Source organism: Scyliorhinus torazame, chromosome 5 (genome assembly GCF_047496885.1).
Source record: "Scyliorhinus torazame isolate Kashiwa2021f chromosome 5, sScyTor2.1, whole genome shotgun sequence".
NCBI classification, from domain to species: Eukaryota; Metazoa; Chordata; class Chondrichthyes; order Carcharhiniformes; family Scyliorhinidae; genus Scyliorhinus; species Scyliorhinus torazame.
This window is the reverse complement of record NC_092711.1, coordinates 304,530,291-304,554,739: the sequence shown is the minus strand read 5'-3', so window position 1 is coordinate 304,554,739 and position 24,449 is coordinate 304,530,291. Positions and strand designations below refer to the sequence as shown.

The 24,449-nt window shown below is 44.5% G+C and overlaps 1 protein-coding gene across 1 annotated transcript in view; it reads right to left on the bottom strand.

The window, feature by feature from the left end:
* Positions 1-24,449, bottom strand: part of mtm1 (myotubularin 1) — a 149,489-nt gene that overhangs the window by 5,443 nt on the left and 119,597 nt on the right. Inside the window, exons 7-14 of the mRNA XM_072505866.1 lie at positions 22,579-22,662; positions 14,420-14,575; positions 13,768-13,956; positions 11,809-11,994; positions 11,233-11,439; positions 9,425-9,517; positions 6,438-6,551; positions 1,690-1,866 (exon numbers count right to left, since the gene is read on the bottom strand). Of these exons, the coding sequence (XP_072361967.1) occupies positions 1,690-1,866; positions 6,438-6,551; positions 9,425-9,517; positions 11,233-11,439; positions 11,809-11,994; positions 13,768-13,956; positions 14,420-14,575; positions 22,579-22,662 (1,206 nt within the window). The remainder of the gene's footprint in view (positions 1-1,689; positions 1,867-6,437; positions 6,552-9,424; positions 9,518-11,232; positions 11,440-11,808; positions 11,995-13,767; positions 13,957-14,419; positions 14,576-22,578; positions 22,663-24,449) is intronic.

The following is a 24,449-nucleotide window of genomic DNA, read 5'->3' as shown; positions in this document are numbered from 1 at the left end:
TTTTTGATTTCCCTTGTAGTGATCTGTACATCTGTACATAGGTCTGCACATACACCAGGGACTACAGGCAGAGCCAGTATGGACTTGATGTGTTGAAAATCTTCCTTCTGTGCCTTAAATGACTGCATGTTGTGTTCTCTACCAACATGTTTCCTCACAAAGGATAGGACATCAGATTTTTTAGAAAATAAATTTAGAGTACCCAATTATTTTTTTTCTTATTAAGAGACAATTTAGCATGGCCAACCCACCTAACCTGCACATCTATGGATTGTGGGCATGAAACCCACGCAGACACGGGGAGAATGTACAAACTCCACAAGGACAATGACCCGGGACCGGGATTGAACCCAGGTCCTCAGCGCCATAGGCAGCAGTGCTAACCACTATGCCGCCCAGGATAGGACATAGTTATCTGCAAAATCCTATTAGATTAATTCACAATGTCACTTGGACCAGTGCCTAACAAAGCAAGGTATTTCTCCATAGAAGATGACCAATAATGGGGTGCCTCACACCCATAAAACGTCCATATCCTTAGATGGTAGCCATGATGTGGAGATGCCGGCGTTGGACTGGGGTGAGCACAGTACGAAGTCTTACAACACCAGGTTAAAGTCCACCAGGTTTGTTTCGATGTCACTAGCTTTCGGAGCGCTGCTCCTTCCTCAGGTGAATGCAGAGGTCTGTTCCAGAAACACATATATAGACAAATTCAAAGATGCCAAACAATGCTAGGAATGCGAGCATTAGCAGGTGATTAAATCTTTACAGATCCAGAGATGGGGTAACCTCAGGTTAAAGAGGTGTGAATTGTCTCAAGCCAGGACAGTTGGTAGGATTTCGCAGGCCAGATGGTGGGGGATGAATGTAATGCGACATGAATCCCAGGTCCCGGTTGAGGCCGCACTCATGTGTGCGGAACTTGGCTATAAGTTTCTGTTCGGCGATTCTGCGTTGTCGCGGGTCCTGAAGGCCGCCTTGGAGAACGCCAATGTACCACGCTTCGGGACATCCTTTCCTGCAGCGTATGAGGTAGACAACGTTGGCCGAGTCGAACGTTGTCTACCTCATACGCTGCAGGAAAGGATGTCCCGAAGCGTGGTACATTGGCGAGACCATGAAGACGCTGCGACAACGAATGAACGGACATCGCGCAACAATCACCAGGCAGGAATGTTCCCTTCCAGTCGGGGAACACTTCAGCAGTCAAGGGCATTCAGCCTCTGATCTCCGGGTAAGCGTTCTCCAAGGCGGCCTTCAGGACCCGCGACAACGCAGAATCTCCGAGCAGAAACTTATAGCCAAGTTCCGCACACATGAGTGCGGCCTCAACCGGGACCTGGGATTCATGTCGCATTACATTCATCCCCCACCATCTGGCCTGCGAAATCCTACCAACTGTCCTGGCTTGATACAATTTACACCTCTTTAACCTGGGGTTACCCCATCTCTGGATCTGTAAAGGTTTAATCACCTGCTAATGCTCGCATTCCTAGCATTGTTTGGCATCTTTGAATTTGTCTATATATGTGTTTCTGGAACAGACCTCTGCATTCACCTGAGGAAGGAGCAGCGCTCCGAAAGCTAGTGACATCGAAACAAACCTGTTGGACTTTAACCTGGTGTTGTAAGGCTTCGTACCATATCCTTAGAGATATTGCATTCTTACTCCTGATTATTACATACCTGTTGCCTGAACCAAGGGTTCCACCGAATGTAATAGTTGACCCAGAGATCCAAGTGCCGCATGCTGGCTACTGGGTAGAGTACACGGTGTTGGTCTTTTGTATAAAAGGGATTAATGTACTTGTCAATTTCGCTGTTTATACAAGACCATAAGGACACAGTTTTTTTCCGCAATTCCTTGAATCAACAAAACAAAAGCATGACTTAAAGGTTGCACAAATAGAAAAACTACAAATGCAAATGTCAGCAGGAAACTTGCTGCAGGTCATCACCTACTGCCTTCCCTTAGCTGATGAATCAGTGCGTCTCCCATGTTGAATGCCACTTGGAAGAAGCACTGAGAGTAGCAAGGGCTCAAAATGTACACTGGGTGGGGTACTTCAATGTCCATGACCAAATGTGGCTTGAAAACACCATCACTGACTGAGTTGGTCGAGCCCTAAAGAACATAGCTGCTGCACTGGGCCTGCGACAGGTGGTGAGGGAACCAACATGAGGGAAAAATCTACTTGACCTTGTCGCAGACGCATCTATCCATGGCAGTATTGGTAGGAGTCACCACCATACAGTCCTTGTGAAGACAAAGTCCCATCTTCATACTGAAGAAACCCTCCAGCATGTTGTGTGATGCTACCATTGGCACTGATTCAGAACAGATCTAAGAGTTGGAAACCAGCATCTGGATAAAAGGGTTTGAACAAAGGGTCATCTGGACTCGAAACATTAGCTCTTTTCTCTCCCTGCAGATGCTGCCAGACCTGCTGAGATTTTCCAGCATTTTCTCTTTGGAAACCAGCATCTGCTGGGCTTTGTGGGAATTGTATTCCACCATGGTCTGCAGCCTCAAGGCCCAGTATATCCCTTACTTTATCATTACCATCAAGCTGAGGAAACAATCCTGCTCGATGAAGAGTGCCAAAAGAACATGCCAGGAGCAGCACCAGGCATACTTAACAAGGTGCCACGCTCGTGAAGCTACAATATGGGATTACATGCCTCTGAACAGCACAAGCAGCATGCTGTAGATGGAATTAAGCAATCTTCCAACCAGCAGATCAGGTCAAAGCTCTGCAGTCCTGTGAACTACTGATTCCACCCCCACCATCAACATCCTGGGGGCTACCACTGACCAGAAACTTAATGGACGAGCCATACAAGTACCATCACTGCAAGATCAGGTGAAAGGTTGGGAATTCTACTGGGAGTAACTCACCTCCCGACTTCCCAAAGCCTGGCCACCATCTCCAAGGCACAAGTGAGGAACGTGATGAAATACTTTTCACTTTCCTGGATGAGTGCAGCTCCGAAAACACTCAAAATGACCAACACCATCCAGGGCAAAGCAGCCTGCTGATTGGCAGCCCAAGAGACTCAGCATCCTGACTTGGAATATATCACTGTTCTATCAGCATTGTTAGGTCAAAATCCTACCTAACAGCACACAAATCGCAACAGTTTAAGGAAGCCTTCCATCGCCTTAAGACAGGGGAGGGAGTGGGAATAGAGGCCAGCCTTGCCAGCAATAAACAAATAGAAAGAAAACAGGCATGTGCATTTCGCCACTGTTGATTCATTTGAATACACATGGCATATGTTATTTTCATCCACTATTTCCCAAGTTCAAGTTATCAGTCTCGTGGAGAGGCATTTATACTAGTATAGGTACATCTAAACTGAAATTACTCGATTACAAAGTTATGCTGATACCCAAGATGAAAGCTCTGGTTCAATATCCAAGGATAGAACACAAAGATCCAGGCCTTGAAACATGCACTATTTTAAACAGACATAAAGATAGAGGGACAGAAAGAAACGTTGTGCAAGTCGTACAAAAGAAAAAGAAAGCAAAGAGAAGATGGAGGTGGAGAATTGCAATGACGACAAGCAGCAGGAAGGGACAGCATTCAGAAGCAAACTCGGGGTGGGATTTCACACTTGCCCACCAGCAGTTTTGAAGGTGGGAGTGCTCATTAAAGCCAACTGGTGGCCTGCCCACCATCTGCTCCCACCAGAACTACACCAGTAATGAAGTTAGACAGCCTGCCTGCCAGTGGATCAATTGAGGCCCTCAAATGGAAAATTTATTCCTGCCAATTGGAGGGCCAGGGAAGATCTCACCAGTGCAAATCCCGTTTTTGGCTGCTCGCGAGATTTAGTGGCCATTACAGGATTTGCGCTCGTGGCTAACAGGATCAACAGATCGTGCCCAATTTATTAATACAATCCAAAGCATTTAAGAGTGACACAAGTCGACTTTTCTGGAAAAATATTGGTCCATGATTAAAATAGCAGTCAACACCTACACAAAATCGACCAGTGACCTAATCAGAGTTAATTGAAAGTTCCACATTCCTAGCACAATCTTAATTTATAAAATGAAGTTATACACACAGCGCATGAAATATATTACATTTTATTAACTCTATCCCCTCCACATCTTAAAATGTTACGGGACAGGTAATGAAGTACTTTAACAGATTTAAAAATATATATTTATGGGATGTCGGCTTACCTGGTTAGGCCAGCATCATCATAGATAGATCATAGAATTTACAGTGCAGAAGGAGGCCATTCAGCCCATCAAGTCTGCACCGGCTCTTGGAAAGAGCACCCTACCCAAGGTCAACACCTCCACCCTATCCCCTTAACCCAGTAACCCCACCCAACACTAAGGGCAATTTTGGATACTAAGGGCAATTTATCATGGCCAATCCACCTAACCTGCGCATCTTTGGACTGTGGGAGGAAACCGGAGCACCCGGAGAAAACCCACGCACACACGGGGAGGATGTGCAGACTCCGCACAGACAGTGACCCAAGCCAGAATCGAACCTGGGACCCTGGAGCTGTGAAGCAATTGTGCTATCCACAATGCTACCATGCTAATCCCTAATTGCCATCCCTAATCACCCTTCAGAAGGTGGTAGTGAGCTGTCTTGAACTGCTGCAGTCACTGAGGTATAAGTACGCCCACAATGCTGATAGGGAGGGAATTCTAGAAATTTGACCCAGCGACAGCGAAGGAACAGCAATATATTTCCAGGTCAGGATGGTGAATGACTTGAAGAGGAATCTCCAGGTGGTGGTGTTCCCAGGTATCTGCTGCTCGTCCTTGTAGATGGCAGTGATTATGGGGTTGTACAGTGCTGCTGGAGGAACCTTGGTGAGTTCCTGCAATACATCTTGTAGATGGTACACACGGCTGTCACTGTTCGTCGATGGTGTAGGGAGTGAAGGGGTAGCTATCAAGTGGGCTTTGTCCTGGATGGTCAAGCTTTTTGAGTGTTGTTGGAGCTACACTCATCCAGTCAAATGGGGAGTACTCCATTACACTCCTGACTCGTCACTTGTAGATGGTGGATAGACTTTGGGGAGTCAGGTGGTGAGTAACTTCAAGCAGGATTCCCAGCCTATGACTTGCTTTAATAGTCACAGCATTTATATGGCTAGTCCAGATCAGTTCCTGGTCAATGGTAACCCGAGGATGTTCATGGTGGGGAATGCAGTGATGGTAATGCCATTAAATGTCAAGGGATGATGATTAAATCCTCGCGAGTTGATGGTGGTAATTGCCTGGCACTTGTGTGGCACGAATGTAACTTGCCACTTGTCAGCCCAACCCTGGATATTGTCCAGATCTTGCTGTATTTGGACATGGACTGCTTCAGTATCTGAGGAGTTGTGAATTGTGCTGAACATTGTGCAGCCATCCGCGAACATTCCCACCTTTGGCCTTATCAGAGAAGCAAAGTCTTTGATGAAGCACTGAAGATGGTTGGACTAAGGACACTATCCTGAGGAATTCCTGCAATGACGTCCTAGAGCTGAGATGATTGACCTCCAATCAGTACAAACATCTTCCTTTGTGCCAGGAATGCCTCTAACCAGCGGAGGGTTTTCCTCGATTCCCATTGACTCTAGTTTTGCAAGGATTCTTTGATGCCATACATCTGTCAAATGCTGCTTTGATGTCAAGGGCAGTCACCCTCACGTCTGACATTCAGCTTTTTTGGTCACGTTTGAACCAGGGCTGTAATGAGGACAAGAACTGAGTGACCCTGGTGGAACCCAAACTGAGCGTCAGTAGGCAGATTATTGCTGACTAAATGCCACTAGGTGGCACTGTTGATGACCCCTTCCATCACTTTACTTATGATCAAGAGTAGATTGATGGGGCGGCAAATGCTTGGGTTGGGTTTGTCCTGTTTCTCGTGCACAGGACATACCTGGGCAATTTTCCACATTACTGGGTAAATGCCAGCATTGTAGCTGTACTAGAACAGCTTAGCTATGGGCGCGGCAGGTTCTGGAGCACAAGTCTTCAGTCCTATTGCTGGAATATTGTCAAGGCCCACAGACCTTGCAGTATCCAGTGCCTTCTGCCATTTCTCGATATCACGTGGAACGAATCGAGTTAGCTAACGACTGACGTCTGAAATGCTGGGACGTCGAGGGGAAGCAGAGATGGATCACCCACTCGGCATTTCTGGCTGATGATTGTTGCGAATGCTTTAGCACGGATGTGGTGAGCACCTCCATCAATGAAGATGGGGATATTTGTGGAGCCTCCTCCTCCAGTGTGTTGTTTAATTGTCCACCACCATTCACGGCTGGATGTGGCAGGACTGCAGAACTTAAATCGGATCAGTTGGTTGCGGATAATACAAAAAGAACAATACTACTGGATGCATCTTGTTGATCCCCACTAGATGATTAATAGAAAGCTTCCAAAATCTGCATGTACCAACCTCCTTTGACCGCTGCTGTTCACAGGTATAAAGGAAAGTCCCAAATCGGCAGCTGTACAGGTGATCCAGAATGGTAATCAAGAAAAGCTCATTAAACTGAAAAGCTGTCGGAAACTAGAGCCAAGGGAAAAAATAACGTCAATGAAATGCATCCCTTTCCAGCATGTTTTGTGAAATCCCTCTGAAGACGGACCAAGTTAACACTAGATGAAGCAAGGTTTGGTTCAAATTGTGCTTGTGGAAGATAAACGTGCTGAGGAATTGTTCTGATCAGAGTAGGTTAGTTCAATTGGATGCAACCTATAGTCAACATATAGATGCCAAATAATATCTGACACTACCCCATTTAAGTAGCGTATTTTCCTTAGTTTAAACAGAATAACCCATCTGTATTCTGCCCTACATCCGAGGACAGCAGCTCCATGTCTCTCGCAGTCCGCCTTGTACAATACCTTTTTTCCCAAAACCCAATATTGCCTTTTGCTCAGTGTCTATGCCACATTTGTCTAAAAGAAAAGACCACACTTCCGAGAGTAAGGAGGGGGTTCCTTCAGCGTAGTAGGGACAGAGGAGGATTGGCACTACCGAACTTGGGCGATTACTATTGGGCCGCCAATGTGGCAATGATACGTAAATGGATGATGGAGGGTGAGGGAGCGGCGTGGGAAAGACTGGAGAGAAAGTCCTGTAAAGGGACGAGTTTAGAGGCGCTGGTGACGGCGCCGCTACCGATCTCACCTAAAAAGTTTACCACAAACCCGGTGGTGGCGGCAACATTGAATATCTGGGGACAGTGGAGGCGACAGAGAGGGGTGCGGGGAGCCCTGGTGGGGTCCCCAATCAGGAACAACCATAGGTTCGCCCCAGGAAGAATGGATGGAGGATTTCAGAGCTGGTTCCAGTTGGGAATTAGGAGGGTGGGAGATTTATTTATAGATGGGACTTTTGCGAGCTTGGGAGCATTGGAGGAAAAGTATAAGTTGCCCCGGGGAAATTTCTTGAGGTATATGCAGGTGAGGGCATTTACTAGACAACAGGTGAGGGAATTTCCGTTGCTCCCGACACAGGGGATACAGGACAGGGTGCTTTCAGGGGTGTGGGTCGGAGAGGGCAAGGTGTCAGAGATTTACCGAGAGATGAGGGAAGAGGGGGAGGAGTCGGTGGGCGAACTAAAAGGAAAGTGGGAAGAAGAACTAGGGGAGGAGATAGAGGAGGGTATGTGGGCTGATGCCCTAAGCAGGGTAAATTCCTCTTCCTCATGCGCCAGGCTTAGCCTGATTCAATTTAAGGTGCTACATAGAGCACACATAACGGGAGCAAGATTGAGCAGGTTCTTTGGAGTGGAGGACAAATGTGGGAGGTGTGGTGGGAGCCCGGCAAACCACGCACATATGTTTTGGGCATGCCCGGCACTGGAAGGGTATTGGAAGGGAGTGACGGGAGTGATTTCGCGGGTGGTGAAGGCCCGGGTCAAACCAGGCTGGGGGTTAGCTCTATTTGGAGTTGCGGAAGAGCCGGGAGTGCAGGAGGCGAAAGAGGCCGACGTTGTGGCCTTTGCGTCCCTAGTAGCCCGGCGCAGGATCCTACTCATGTGGAAGGAGGCGAAACCCCCCGGACTGGAGGCCTGGGTAAATGATATGGCGGGGTTCATTAAACTGGAGCAGATAAAGTTTGCCCTGAGAGGATTGGCTCAAGGGTTCACCAGGCGGTGGCAGCCATTTCTCGACTACCTAGGGGAACGTTAGAGGGAAGACAGATGACCAGCAGCAGCAACCCGGGGGGGGGGGTTAGTTTAGGTCAAAGATAAAGGGGTTTTGTTACTTGTGTATTGTTTAAAATTTCTGTATTGTTATTGTTGCGTTTGCTTTGTAAGAGGGGAAAAATTGTTGTTTGGGAAAAAATTTTCAATAAAACATTTATAAAAAAAAAAGAAAAGACCACACTGCCTGCTTGTCCAAACTGGTTACCTCCCCAGTGTCCAGTCCACCAGCCTAAGAGTTTAGATGAACAGGACTGTCACAACAGTATTGGAAATATACACGTTGCTGGAAAGCCAAATGCTCCAGGATGCTAGTTTTAACCTACTACATACCCGTTACCCTCACATTCCTGTAAATGTAAACCTTTTACAACTTATATTGCACCTTTGATGTAATAAAATGTCCCAAGGAGATTTGCAGAATTAGAAAACAAAATGTGACAACAAGCCACAAAGAAAGACTTGCACTGATATTGGCATCAGACACAAGGAGCTATTCAGTCAGGCGGCCAAAAGTTTGGTCAAAGACGTAGGTTTTAAGGAGTATCTTAAAGGAGGATATGAGAGATGTAAGGAGGGTATTCTACGGCTTGGAGCCGAGGAAGCTGAAGGAACAACCTCCAATGGCGGAGTGATTCAAATTGCGGATGCTCAGAAGGCCAGAATTAGAGGCGTGCAAGTATCTTGAAGGGCGATAAGGTTTGAGGAGATTAAGAATTGCAAGGGATAGGGTGAGGCCACAGGATGACTAAAAGTATGAGAATTTTAAAATCAAGATCAAGCTAGACTGGGAGCCAAGGTTGTTCAGCGGGTACAGAGGTGACATTAAACAGGACTCGATGTGAATAAGCTCAAACGGTCATGCAAACTTTGCAGCCCAAATTTAGAATGTGGGAGACCAGACATGGGGGCAGAAAAATAGTCAAACTCAGAGGTAAAAAAGGAATGAGGGTTTCAGCATCAGATGAGCGGAGCTTGCAGCGAAGTTGTGCAATGCTAGAAAGGTGGAAACAGGGGGTAACGGCACTCATTGGTGGTCGGAAGTTGATCTCAGGGTCATGACATGAGGACAATCTAGCTTCGACTCAGACAGTTGCAGCGCGCATTCTTTCTGTGGAATAATCAAAAGCTTCAGAAGTGTGATGTCCAATAGTTGTCTATCTTGCACTTCAATCATAAAAAGCAGGAACATATTGCATTTCCCCCAATTAATATTAAACCTACTTACTTGCTTTGTCATTTGCCACACACAGTCAATGAACTGCAGAAATATAGGAGACCGATCTGCATCTGCATGGTTCTTGTCACCATGCCCTATTCTCTAAAGTAAAAAAAGTAAGTTAACTTCTATTTTGTCAAAACTCACCATCTAAACTTGCATCAATTAAAATTACAGGCGATTTTTAACTTGAGGAAAAATTATAATTATTGATTCACATTAGTGAAACTGGAATAACAATAACCTGATTTTCCAGTAATAGTGCTGCAACATCCTATGGACAGGCTAGAGAGAATTGTTATCAGAGCTGAGGGTCTACACCAAAAACTATTTCCGTTCTTTTCGTTCCGGGGCTGACCAACTTTTTTTTTTTTTTAAATTTGAGCATTTTCACAAAGACTATTGATAGCAAACTGAGGAGAGGCTGTATGGATCTGAATGCGGCTATGTAACATAAATTGAGATGTTGTACACGCCTGGTGCCTCTTGGTCCTCTTTCTATCAGGTTTTGTACTTTAGGATTACTGTCCAGAGAACACCAGAGAGCTGAGACTTTGGAAAGAATTCTCTCTCCAGTGGTGTGATGAATCGTTATTATTTTTATTATTGTCACATTACATTAACACTGCAATGAAGTTACTGTGAAAATCCCCTAGCTGCCACATTCCGGCAACTGTTCGGGTACACTGAGTGAGAATTCAGAATGTCCAATTCACCTAACAAACTCGTCTTTCGGGACTTGTGGGAGGAAACCGGAGCATTGGGAGGAAACCCACGCAGACACAGGGAGAACATGCAGACTCCACACAGAAAGTGACCCAAGCGGGGAATCAAACCCGGGACCATGGCGCTGTGAAGCAACAGTGCTAACCACTATGCTACCGTGCTGCCAATAACGTGCCGTCTGTAACTGCCGAGGGAAGTATACACCTGCTGCAGTCGTCTTTTCGCAAAGATGGGGTAAAATAACAAACAACACTACAGAGAGCTTGTTACATTCCGGAGAGTCAAGCGGTGAAGGACAGAATTGGAGCCAATCTATAGACTAAAGCTTCTTTTTTAAAAAAAAAAACAGAGATACACACAACAAACATCCATCTCTGAACCTCGCCCTCAAAGTGTCAGTTTATTCCTATTTAGGTGGGGCACATATGAATCCCCAGTTGCTGTACACCGAATGCAAACATTAAAAAATACAATTAATGTACGATTTAATAATCTTTATTAGTGTCACAAGCAGGCTTACATTAACACTGCAATGAAGTTACTGTGAAAATCCCTGAGCACATTTAAGTACATTGAAACCTTCCAGTTGAAAATTTAATTGAATATTATAGCAGAGCTTTCAAATAGTCACTTTAGAGAAATCAATCCTTCAATGAAATGCAATAGAGCAGATAAACCCAATGGACAGTTTACTGCTTAAAAAGATCCGAGTTCTTGTGAAAGGTCTTTTGCTGGGCCCAAACTAGAACAAATGTTTTGTGAATTGCAATCAAGAGATCAATGTGCAGACAAAATTTAGGTTACTTATAATTCTGGCACCAATTTCTGCAGCTATGTTCCACTGCTCCTGAGAGTTTCACTATGAAACAAATTAATTTATCCTTTTGTCTCTATAGGACTTAAGTTTGACTGAAGTTTCACAATATCAAATTCATTATAAGCAGGTTTCCTTACATCAACAGCTAAAGTGATGTCAAAAATTTCAACTCGCCAAAAAAGGTATTGAAAGGTCTCAGACAAACAAATGGCATTAACACCCCAATCAGAAAATGCAGTTCTGATACGATGAAGTCTGATTTTGGTATTCTTACCGTTGCAAATTTGTGTCCAAAACTTATCCACTCCTTTTCAATAAGTACTTCAAAACCTTTTGCTGTTCGATAAAAGCTATCAAGCATCAGCAGAGCCAGGGAAGTAAGCTGTGCAGTACGGTCCCAGCCATCACTGCAATGAATCAATGCTGAACTTTTCCCAGATGAAACCTTATCTGCTACTCGAATTGCCCCTGCCAGAACAAACTACATATAAAAATATAAGTTGCACAACGTGTTTGCATGTTTATGAATTTTAAATGGAAATAACAATGCTAACTAAGGATCACTTCCAAGCAAAACACAACCTAATTCATATGAAAACTCAACTAGAGCAGTAAAGACAAGTTTATTTGTGTGGATGTGTAATGTTAACTGTTACATCCCATTTCATAGCAGTCTAATCCCAGAGTTTATATGTAAAATAAACTAAAATATTTATGATGCTCACCAAAAACTAGATTGCTAGATGTTCATCTTGCTTCTTTATTTATTTTATTAATTGCTAACCTGCTTTCAAAAATAATCTCTTAATAACTAACGCAACAGATAGCGAATCACAAATCAATATCTCACCTTAATATGCTCTAACCAGTGCGTTGACTCAAGACTTGACAGCCAGTGGGATTCCTCGACGCTAGGGTACACAATGTCCTTTAACTTCCTTAGAGATTCCCTCATAACGTGAATATTGTGAATGTCGAGGAAGATGACTTCTGCTTTCTGATAGGCATCATCACCTTCATAGCCCCCTCCTGTGGCCTGAAGAGAGAGTGGGATTTAATACGGTATTTTTTCCCCAATTACTTGCAATGCAAACTAAAACTAGCCTTTGTAACTAAACAAGAAAATCAGACATTGTACCAGGGTGGGGCAGGCAAGAAATGCACACTTCAGAACTTGAGCACCAATTTGAACATAGCAGATAGTAACCTCTTGAAATCTTGCACAATATTTTCACAATTTAGAGGAAGGAATATGCTGGAATTTAATATTACATTAACTAATCACAAATAAAGAGAATGAAACATTTAAAACGCTTTTCACAGATTTACATGTGATGGGTCTTTGACTAATACACTAACTTTTAACCGTGGGGCAGCACGGTAGCCTTGTGGATAGCACAATTGCTTCACAGCTCCAGGGTCCCAGGTTCGATTCCGGCTTGGGTCACTGTCTGTGCGGAGTCTGCACGTCCTCCCAGTGTGTGCGTGGGTTTCCTCCGGGTGCTCCGGTTTCCTCCCACAGTCCAAAGATGTGAAGGTTAGGTGGATTGGCCATGATAAATTGCCCTTAGTGTCCAAAATTGCCCTTAGTGTTGGGTGGGGTTACTGGGTTATGGGGATAGGGTGGAGGTGTTGACTTTGGGTAGGGTGCTCTTTCCAAGAGCCGGTGCAGACTCGATGGGTCGAATGGCCTCCTTCTGCACTGTAAATTCTATGATAATCTATGATAATCTAAATAGAACTAGTTACGTCAGAATGGAAACCCTGGCCGCAGCTATATGTAACCCATGATGTAGCTAATTAGCAACTTTGGAGATTTAATGTAGTTAATATGTCTGGGGCGATAATTAATACACTTCACTACATGTGCTAAAGTACACAACACAAATATTATTAAATTGCTTCACTGGTTACAATAAAAAGATTTCAACGACACAAAATTAGGGATACTCTTAAACCATACCCTTCAAGCATGGGCCAGAATTAAAATATTGACAGTTGCTTTTACTTTTCATTTACTTACAATGTTTTTGTCTTAATTTTCATTCAGAATGAACCTTTAATCCTTTCCTTTTATGTTGCTACTTTTTCATGCTTTTTGAATGAGGTCTTTTAAACAATTACCTTCAATATCAGACTGGAACACCGTGGCCCATTTTATTATTTCAAACAATACTAGTCTTGTAGGAGATGGCCTGGCAATGGGACGAGTCAAAGAGTAAAGTGGAACAGGTTTCTCATACACAATGTGACCCAGAAGTAAATAAAAATCAGGGAACGTGGCGGCAGTCAACTCAAAGAATGCAGCGGGGAAGACCATCCTCATCTCCAGAGAGTCACTCTATTCTTTCTAAATTCTTCTTGGAGTGTCAGAAATACTAAAAGCTACATTTATTACCCACCTTTAGTGGCCCCAAGAAGAATATTCTTTCATTAATTGCACATCTGGGCAGCTTGCTACAAAAGCAAAATACTGTGCATGCTGAGAATACAAAACAAACTTGGAAAATGATGGAAATACTCAGTAGGTCTGGCAGCATCTTTGGAAATATTCTGAGGAAAATGCCATCGCCCTGAACTTTGTTTCTCTGTTGAAAGATGCTGCAGTTACCTGCTGAATATTCCAGCATTTTGCGTTTTTATATGAGCGGTTCACCAAGTCACAGTAGAGGGTTGCACAGTAATGTGGACTCATTACATAGAAGCCAGATCCTGAAGAAAATTAAAGTTACTAGCCTATTATCCTAACCACTACCTAACCACTACACCCTAAAGTGCACGATCCCTCTGCCTTTACATCTTTACACACCTTGTTGGCTACTGCATTGACGCTTGGTCTTGCATCAAAGATGGTTAACTTCTGGGTCTGCCCATTGGACTCTCTAATAATATCAAGATACTTTTCATCGTCTTTGCTGCGTTTTCCACTCATGCCAACCAGAGGCTGACTACAACGAACAATCACAGCTTGATTGTCTGGGTGTATCCAGGATAATACCTGAAACAAATGTTAACACAAATCATTGCAAGAGTTGATTTTTAAAACTGAACTCATGGCTATTTCATGTGGTCATATCGACAAAATAAACACACGGAATACAACAGGTGTCACTTGACCCACGTACCATGATTCCCACCACCCACCTCCCTCTTCCACTAAAATAGGCTCTTTAATTATCTGTTGACGAGGAGTAAATAATTACAATAGGATAATCCGAATGTAAATTGAAAACGTTGCCTTTTTAACAAGTCAATCATTTTTTCCCCATGCGATTCAACTTGGAATTTTGGAAAATGGGAAATGACCCAAGATGGAGAAAAGATGGGAAGACTTGGAAACGACAACATTTTGAAACAAATTCCCTTTTGATATTTCCTTTAAAAAATAATTCAGTATGAAAGGTATATTTTATATAATATATATATATATATATATAGATATCTATTTTTGCCATACCCACCGGTAATCGACCCTTGGACCTGAAGGCTGCAATTTTCCGCAAATCGTCATCACTGGCACTGCCTGGAACCACCAAGACTGGTGGATAAGTGTCACAAAGCTCATAGTTTTGATTTATGTTCGTGATCCTCCATTTCCGCTTTTCGTCAGGCAAGCTCTGCACGAATATAAAGTAAAAACTAAGCATAAATAAAGTGACAAACAGACAATCAAAAACATCATTTGCATTACCTGAAACATAGAAATAAACTTCCTTCTGTGAAGTATCTTAAACTAAAATATCAGGAACAACGTTATGCTTGAATCAACATTTTTGTATGCCGAAGATGGTAACATTATATTACCTACCACTGAGATAGTCTGCCCAATGTTGTCATGGGGTGGTTTTCTCAGAAAAAGGTTTGTAAAGTTTAATTCCCACTATCAAGGAGTTATTTAAGGCCGAGCGTGGGAAAGTAACATAGCCAAGTTCTTAAAGGTACTGCATCCCAAGTGATTTTGTCCCGTCCCCCCCAACACATGACAGAATCTCCATCTGAACATGGAAATTTAATGAATGAACCGTAGCAGTAAACAACAGATACCAGGAAGACAAAAAGATAAACCAAATTAATTGGAAGCTACCCTGCTTAATGGGGAGGGTGTGTGTGGTGGTGGAGGAGTATGTTTCCTGCTCCCATCTTAAGAAAGCATCATCCCATAGTCCAAAGATGTCCATGTTAGATAGGGTTATGCGGTTACGGAAATAGAGTGGGGGGGGGGGGCTAGGTAGGATGCACTTTCACAGGGTCCGTGCAGACTCAATGGGCTGAATTGCCTCCTTTTGCACTGTAGATATTTTCTGGTTCTAATTCTGCTTAACATTCAGGGGGGAACAAAATGTCCGTTTCATTTCTTATGAAAACTATATTGATGTTTGAAAGAAAAAAAATCTTTTGAGATTAAGGGTGCAATTTACCCGCTGCATCCCGCCAGAATCGGAGCGGGATAGGCCAGTAGATCCCGGGAGAGGCCTCTACCGGGATTCCCAACGGTCATTACGCCTTGTGAGATCTACCGAGATCTCGCCCCGAATGTGATCGCATGAGACGGCACGATCTGGATCCCACCCACAATGGGCAGGACCCAGACTCGAATAGCTAAAAGAGCTTAAAAGCTCACTTCACCATGCAGCCACCGGATTGAACGGCCACCCGGCATCTATCGACCTGGCTGAGACCACCCTAGCTGAGACCACCCTAGCTGAGCGCCGTTCAGCACTGGTTCCCAGAAACGGGGACCAGGTGGAACCGCACTTTTGTGGGGGGAGAGGGGGGTCTCCCAGGCGATCGGAGATACTGCCAGGGGCCCAGATGGCATTGCCAGGTTGGCATTGCCAAGGTGCCAAGCTATCGGGTCCAGGGGTATGCGGTGGGATTCTGGGGGGCTATGTGGTAGGGTGCTGAGGAAGGGTGTGTGGGGCTTGTGGAGCCCCAAACAGGAGTGGTGGTGGTGTTGGGGGGGGGGGGGGCACTGAGAGATTGGGGCACCATTTTAAAATGCCGCCCTGATCTCTTCCTGCACTGAGGAGCTCCAATCAGTGCAGGATATTCAACTAAGTGCGGCATTGGCAGGGCCAAAATGAAACTAGATGCCCAATGCCCAAATTAATTGGAAGCTACCCTGCTTAATGGGGAGGGTGTGTGTGTGTGGTGGTGGTTGTTGGGGGGGTGGGGGGGGCCGTTAGCTAGCAGGGTTGTTCCAGGTGCTTGAAACAACTGCTCGATTCCCACCCAGAACGGACTCCTTTTTAAAAAAAGTGAAATCACACCCCAAGACCTTTTTCTCCAGAGAGTGTGGAAGTGCCCGAGACTTTCCTTTCTGAATAGATAGATGTAGTTGCTTCAACCAACCACAGGAGAATGCTAAAGCACCAGAGTATGGATTTTAAAAACATTAACTGAATGACATATTTATAATAGGCTGAACAAAATTCATTTCAGCACTTACATAGAATTTACAGTGCAGAAGGAGGCCGCCCGGCCCATCGAGTCCACACCGGCTCCTGGAAAGAGCACCCCACCCAAGCGCACAACTCCACCCCACCCAACACTAAGGGCAATTTTGGACACTGAGGGCAACTTAGCGTGACCAATCTACCTAACCTGCACATCTTTGGACTGTGGGAGGAAACCTACGCACACACTAGGAGAACGTGCAGACTCCGCACAGACAGTGATCCAAGCCGGAATCGAACCTGGGACCCTGGAGCTGTGAAGCAATTGTGCTAACCACTGTGCTACCGTGCTGCCCTAATAAATAATAATCGCTTACTGTCACATGTACACTTCAATGAAGTTATTGCGTCACCACATTCCGACAGCTGTTTGGGGAGGCTGGTACGGGAATTGAACCCGCGCTGCTGGCATTGTTCTGCATTACAAGCCAGCTGTTTAGCCCACTGTGCTAAACCTGCCCCACTTACTAATTCAGGTGTGGAGAACAGTTCTTACTATTTTCTTTCAAGGATAGGATGAGAAGTAAAACTATTCACTTTCTGTCAGTCTGTCTACCAAAGGTAGCTACAAACAGAGCTGGTTGATTTTGGTGTAAACGGACACAGAGAAGACAATGACCATCCTGGGAATCTAAGTTGCTGGACAACCTCGGAATGAAAACCAATTCACTTAAACCTATACATTATTCACCAAATAAATTGAGCAACTTTAGAGTATAAAAAACTGAGACAGCACTCTTCTTAAACACTCACCAATCTCAAACTCAGGCCTTCCCAGCTGGCATGGCATTTATTTTAAGACCATAAGACACAGGAGCAGAATTAGGCCACTCGGCTCATCAAGTCTGCTCCGCCATTCAATCATGGCTGGTATGTTTCCCATTCTCCTGCCTTCTCCCCATAATCATGAACCTATCTATCTCTGTCGTAAAGACACTGTGATTTGGCCTCCCACAGCCTTCTGCGGCAAGAGTTCCACAGATTCACCACCCTCTGACTGAAGAAATTCCTCCTCATCTCTGTTTTAAAGGATCGTACCTTCAGTCTGAGGCTGTGCCCTCGGATTCTAGTTTTACCTACAAGTGGAAACATCCTCTCCACATCCACTCTATCCAGGCCTCGTAGTATCCTGCAACTTTCAATAAGATCCCCCCCCCCCTCATCCTTCTAAACTCCAACGAGTATAGAACCGGAGTCCTTAACCATTCCTCATATGACAAGCTATTCATTCCAGGGATCATTCTTGTGAACCTCCTCTGGACCCTTTCCAAGGCCAGCACATCTTTCCTTAGATACGGGGCCCAAAACTGCTCACAATACTCCAAATAGGGTCGAACCAGAGTCTTATACCGCCTCAAAAGTACATCCCAACTCTTGTATTCTAGCCCTCTCGACATAAACGCTAGCATTACATTTGCATTCCTAACTGCTGACTAAACCTGCACATTAACCTTAAGAGAACCGTGAACAAGGCCTCCCAAGTCCCTTTGTGTTTCTGATTTCCTAAGCATTTCCTCACTCAGAAAATAGTCTCTGCCTCCAAGTTCCTAACCTCACACTTTGCCACATTGTATTCCATCTGCCACTTCTTTGCCCACTCTCCTAGCTTGTCCAAATCCTTCTGCAGCCCCCTGCTTCCTCAATACTATCTGTCCCTGCACGTATCTTTGTATCATCTGCAAACGTAGCAACACTGCCCTCAGTTCCTTCCAGATCGTTAATGTATACTGTGAAAAGTTGTGATTCCAACACCGAACCTCAGGCACACCACTAGTCACTGGCTGTTAGTCACTGGCTGCCATCCTGAAAAAGACCCCATTTATCCCCACTCTCTGCCTTCTGCCAGTCAGCCAATCCTCTCTCCATGCCAGTATCTTACCCTCATCACCATGGGCTCTTTACTTAAACAGCCTCCTATACGGCATCTTGTCAAAGGCCTTCTGGAAATCTAAATAGATCACGTCCACTGGTTCTCCTTTGTCTAACTTCCTTGTTTCCTCCTCAAAGAATTTGAAAAAATTTGTTAGGCATGACCTCCCCATGACGAAGCCATGCTGACTCAGTCCTATTTTATCATGCACTTCCAAGTACTCCACGATCTCATCTTTAATAATGGACACTAAAATATACCAATGACCGGAGTCAGGTTAACCGGCCTATAATTTCTCGTCTTCTGCCCCCCTCCCTTCTTGAACAGCGGTGTTACATTAGCCATTTTCCAGTCCTCTGCCTCCAGTGATTCCTGAAAGATCACCACCAATGCCTCCACAATCTCCTCAGCTGTCTCTTTTAGAACCCTGGGGTGTGGTCCATCCGGTCCAGGTGATTTATCTACCTTCAGACCTTTCAGTTTCCCCAGAACCTTCTCCTTAGTGATGGCACATACACTACCTCCTCTGCCCTCTTGATTCACCTGAAGTTCTGGTATCCCACTGGTGTCTTCCACCGTGAAGACTGATGCAAAGTAACTATTCAGTTCCACTGCCATTTCTTTGTTTTCTATTACTACTTCTCCAGCCTCATATTCCAGTGGTCCAATATCTATTTTTGCCTCTCTCACCTTTTATATATTGAAAAAAACTCTTGCTATCTTCCTTTATATTACTAGCTAGCTCACACTCATATTTCATCTTCGCCCCCCCCCCCTCCTTATTGCTTTATTAGTTGTCCTCTGCTCGTTTTTAAAGGCTTCCCAATCCTCTGGCGTCCCATTAATCCTTGCCATCTTGTATGCTTTTTCTTTTGCTTTTATGCTGTCCTTGACTTCCCTCATCAGCTACGATGCCTCGTCCTCCCCTCAGCATGTTTCCTCCTCCTTGGAATGAATTTCTGTTGTGCCTCCCAAATAACCCCCCAAAACTCCTGCCACTGCTGCCCCCACTGTCTTACTGCCAGGCTCCCCTCCCAATCAACTCTGGCCAGCTCCTACATCTGATTCCAGCTTCTCCCTCTCAAACTGCAGGGTAAATTCTTTCATATTGTGATCACTGCCCCCTAAGGGTTCTTTCACCTCAAGTTCCCTAATCAAGTCTGCCTCATTACACATCACCAAATCCAGAATTACCTGTTCCCTAGCAGGTTCTGTCAAGCTGCTCAAAAAAACCCATCTCTTAGACATTCCACAATTTCCTTTTCTTGGGATCCACTACAACCTGATTTTCCCAGTCCACCTGCATATTGAAGTCCCCCATGATTATTGTAATATGTTACCGTTGTGACAGAATTATCTTTGGATCAGAATCCACACAGATCTAGCAGGATCATACTCATTCTAGATGGCGAAGTGATAAATTTCAACTGACAATTTATTAAACTGCTGAGGGTGGCTGAATAACTCAATAGGTTAGTTGTGGTTGACCTTATGAATAGAAACTAAAATCATAACATATTGCCCTAACCACAATTCTCTATAGCACTCCTGACAAACAACAGTGGAAATCAATGCGAGTGCACTGGTACAAAATGACAGCAACACGCATTTATTCAGCAACCGTCATGCAAATAAACAACCCCAGATGTCACCGAGGTGAAATCAGTCAAAATCTTTTTCCAGGCCATGCTAAATTGCCCCTTAATTGGAAAAATTAAAACTAAACCTTAAAAAACATTTTCCAGAATGTGGGGCCTGGACAGCAGAAACCACAGATGACAATGATGGAGTAAAGGGATGGAGGATGGATAGAGCACTCCAGCAGTGGGAACAGACATAGAAACTTACGTAGAAAATAGAGTCAGGGTCAAATTCAATACCCTGATTCCCTCCCCCATATCCCTTGGCAGTACAGTGGTTAGCACAGTTGCTTCACAGCTCCAGGATCAATTCCCGGCTTGGGTCACTGTCTGTGCGGAGTCTGCACGTTCTCCCCGTGTCTGCATGGGTTTCCTCCGGGTGCTCCGGTTTCCTCCCAGTCTAAAGATGTGCAGGTTAGCTAGATTGGTCATGATAAATTGCCCTTAAGTGTCCAAAAAAGGTTAGCTGGGGTTACAGGGACAGGATGGAGGAGCGGGCTTGGGTAGGATGCACTTTCCAAGAGACGGTGCAGACTCGATGGGCCGAATGGCCTCCTTCTGCACGGTATATTCTATGATCCGATCCCTTTAGCGTAAGGATTATGCAAGTCCTAGAGATAAGAACTTAAAGACAGGGATAAGAACTTTTTAATCAGAGACTTTGATGGAAATGTATGTTAACAAATGGTGGAAAAGTAAGTGGGACATGTAAGAGATTGGATGCAGATAGCAAAGTGCTGGATGGGTTAAGGTTTATGGAGGGTGGAAAATGGGAGGTCGACAGGAGAACACTGGAATAACCAAACCAGAAGGCGGTAATGGCACAGATGAGGGTTCCAGCAGGAGAGTCGCTGAGGCAGGAACTGAGTCCAAAATGAATGCGAAACAAGATGGTCTTATATTGGGGAGGATATAGGGTTAGAAAGTCCAACTTGGAGTTGAATAGATCACCAAGACTGGAAAAGTCTGGTTCAGCCTCATCCAGCCACCAGTGAAGATGGAATTAGTCTCGAGGATACAAAGGCTGGAGACCAAAGATGAAGGCTTCAATCTTCCCAATGTCGAATTGGAGGAAATGACATCTTCGCAAAGATTGGAAGTCCGACAAGCAGTCTGACAATGGAGGGGCGGAGAGTGATCATGGGGAGTACATCTGGGCAAACATGTGACAGGTGCCCCCATATATGCAGCTAAGATTGAGGGAAGAACCAAAGATAGATCCTTGGGGAACCCGGAGTAACGTGTGGCAAAGCAAGTGACTGTTAGCAATGGCCTGGCTATAATTGGATCTGTAAGAGTGGAATCAAACAAGGGTACTGGACAGAGGATGGTGAAGCTGACTGTGTCAAAAGCGGCAAAGCAATTGAGGAGGGTTAATGCACTGTGGTCAAGACTACGGATACTGCAGTTTTAAAATTTGGTTTCAGTGCTGTGGCAGAGACCGAAATCTAGCTGGGGAGATTGAAATGTGGAAGTGGGGGAAACTTGTACATGGAGTTTGGGGGAACAACGGATTCAAGAATTTTAGAGGGGAAATGTCATTGGAGTTTGCAAAGGCAAAGAGGTCAATTTTGTTCTCTGTTCTTCTTCCCAACAGTAGAAGTTTTATAACTGCTGCTTCTGGAAGGTGTCAGTAACTGAGGACAGAGCAATTTAAAATGTCAGTTCCAGCACTTTGCTGATATTCAAGAGTTGAATGATGGGGCAGTAATTGGCCAAGTTGGATCTGTCCTGCTTTTGGTGTACAGATCGTATTTGGGCAATTTTCCACATTGTCGGATAGATATCAGTGTTTTAGCTGTACTGGAACAGCTTGGCTATGGGCGCAGCACGCATTGGATCACAAGTAAACTCCACACGGACAGTGACCCGGGTCCGGGATCGAACCTGGATCCTCGGCGCCGTGAGGCAGTAGTGCTAACCAATGTGCAGCTCTGGGGTGATCTCAATCTTGATGATAAATAAACCAAACCACACCTACTGAAGGTGTGGCTGGAAGGGGCATGGGAAAAGAGTTTAAAGATGCATTGGTAGTGGATAAAATAAGCGAGTTATTTCTGCTCTCCAAAATGATCCCAGAGGAGTGGATACATTTGGCACAGCAGAGTGAGGCCCAATAGTTCTTGACACAGTCCAGCCAGATCTGGTGACGTCTGGCTGAAACAGTTTTGCACTACAACACTCAAGTCTGCACTCTTTGAATTTGAGGGAGTAAAGGGCAGCACGGGGGCTGTAACTGGATGTGCCAAAGGTAATGAGGGAGAGTAAAGGTTTTACGGAAGATAAAGGGATTGTAAACATTTTTAAAAATACATTTAGTGTACCCAATTCATTTTTTCCAATTAAGGGGCAATTTAGTGTGACCAATCCACCTACCCTGCACATCTTTGGGTTGTGGGGGCGAAACCCACGCAAACACGGGGAGAATGTGCAAACTCCACACGGACAGTGACCCAGAGCCGGGATTGAACCTGGGACCTCGGCGCCGTGAGGCAGCAGTGCTACTCACTGAGCCACCATGCTATGCCCCAAGGGATTGTAAACTTGACTTCAGTATTAGGTTGTTGAATCATGTAAAGCAAATTCAAAATTAAGTCACTGGTACAATTGTAACCTGAGTCGGCCCCCATCATAAAACTTATAAAGCAACTCACCTGCCTCTTAAATTCTTCAATTGGGTCATAAATCTTCCACCCATCTTCCTTATAAGTTTCCTTATTTTCAAATGCAAAAAATTGCTGAAAGAAGCACAACAGTAATGGTTAAAACAAAGGATTAATAGTTTTGTAAATTTCCTCGGTGAGCACACAATTTGCCCGCTGTATCTGTTTGGCATATTCAAATCAGGCTTACTGGGTAACGGCACAGGAGAACTCAAACGATCCTATGAGACAATCAACACCGGCATGGAGTGACAAGCTGTATTACTGCGAGCATTTGAAGATGGTACTTTCCATCAGTGAAGCTGCTTTTTTTCTACCGCTGGTTAGCTTCAGATCGAGACCAAAGGTGCAGTGGAAAAATATGTGACCACAGACAATGAATGCCTCCTGTTTTCCATTCATTGCCCCCTTCAAATGATTTAAGGTATTATGGTTCTAGGTTCTTTCAGTACAAATTCAGCTCAAATTTCAGCGATCAGGTTGTATCCACACTATCTAAGCAGTAAGTTTTGCTCTTCCATGCTTACTTGAGGTATCCCAAAAATAAATTAGACTTGAACAAGCTCAGTTCTAACAGATTGAAGAGCAGGATGCGATCGTATTAATTGACTACTGCAAATTCCAACATGGTGGTTGCTATTGACAGGCACCTCAAAATGTACAGAATAAAAACACATGCAATTAGTTGAGCAATTGTTGATATGGGCTTCTTTCCAAATCCATGCTTTTCAACTAGTCTGGCACTAATCACTACAATAAACCAAACTCAAGTGGAAACACAAACAAGAACAAGTTAATGGTAAAATCCTGCACCTTGCAAAAATGCCTGCTTTAAACAGATTTTGTACCAAATTCCTGGACAACCCACTGCAAGAGCTGGAAAATAACAGTGGGGGGTGGAAATTAGACTAAAGAATAAATAAATCTGTGAGCAGTGCTGCCAATTATATAACCTGGTAGAGGTCAGAGCTGAGAGGATATAGGAAACTGATTGAAAATCGTGGGCATTTGTTAGAGGAGTGATGTCAAGGACAGACATACAGCATGCAGTGGGATACGTATCCAGTGAGCAGTGTTTTTAATTACAAATTCAGCTCAGAAACTAAACGCAAATCAGTCAGATTTATATATGTCACCAAACTGGGAGGAACAGCTGGAAATACAAACTAAATTGGACAAAATAAGCAATGATCAATGGCAGATGGGATTTGGTTCAGCCAAGTGTAAAGTGCAAGACATTGGAGTAAAATATCGGCAGCAGAGTGGAAGAGTTAGACACCACATTCAGTTAGTCAGGAGGAAGGGTTAATGAGACCTTGTACAGGGTGCAGAGAAGGTTTAAAGGCATGATACCCAAAGCGGCTGCGCACCAGCATTATCTTAAAAGGAATACTTTACAGTCCATGCACTGTACCTTCTGGGTTGCTGTGCGCCACACATCCGTGGCTTAAAAGGATCACTAGTTGCACATTGCAGGGCCGATAAGGGGAAACCAGTGGATTTAGATTTTCAAAAAGCACTCAATAAGGTGCGAAACGGGAGATTATCACACAAATCTAAGGCTCATGGGATTGTGGTAATATATCAGTATGGATTGGAGATTTGTTAACAGATACAAAACAGTGCAGGAATAAATGGGTCATTTTCAAGTTGACAAGCACCTGGGAAAACCACCACCCACAAATTCCGCTCCAAGTCATTCACCCTCCTAACTTGGAAATACATTGCCGAGCCCTTTTTTTTTGGGCTGGGTCAAAAACTGATACCACGTATACAGCAATGGTTCAAGAAGGCAATGCATGACCAAATCTGCAAATGTTTAGATAATACCAAGTTGGGTGGGAGGGTGAGCTGTAAGGAGG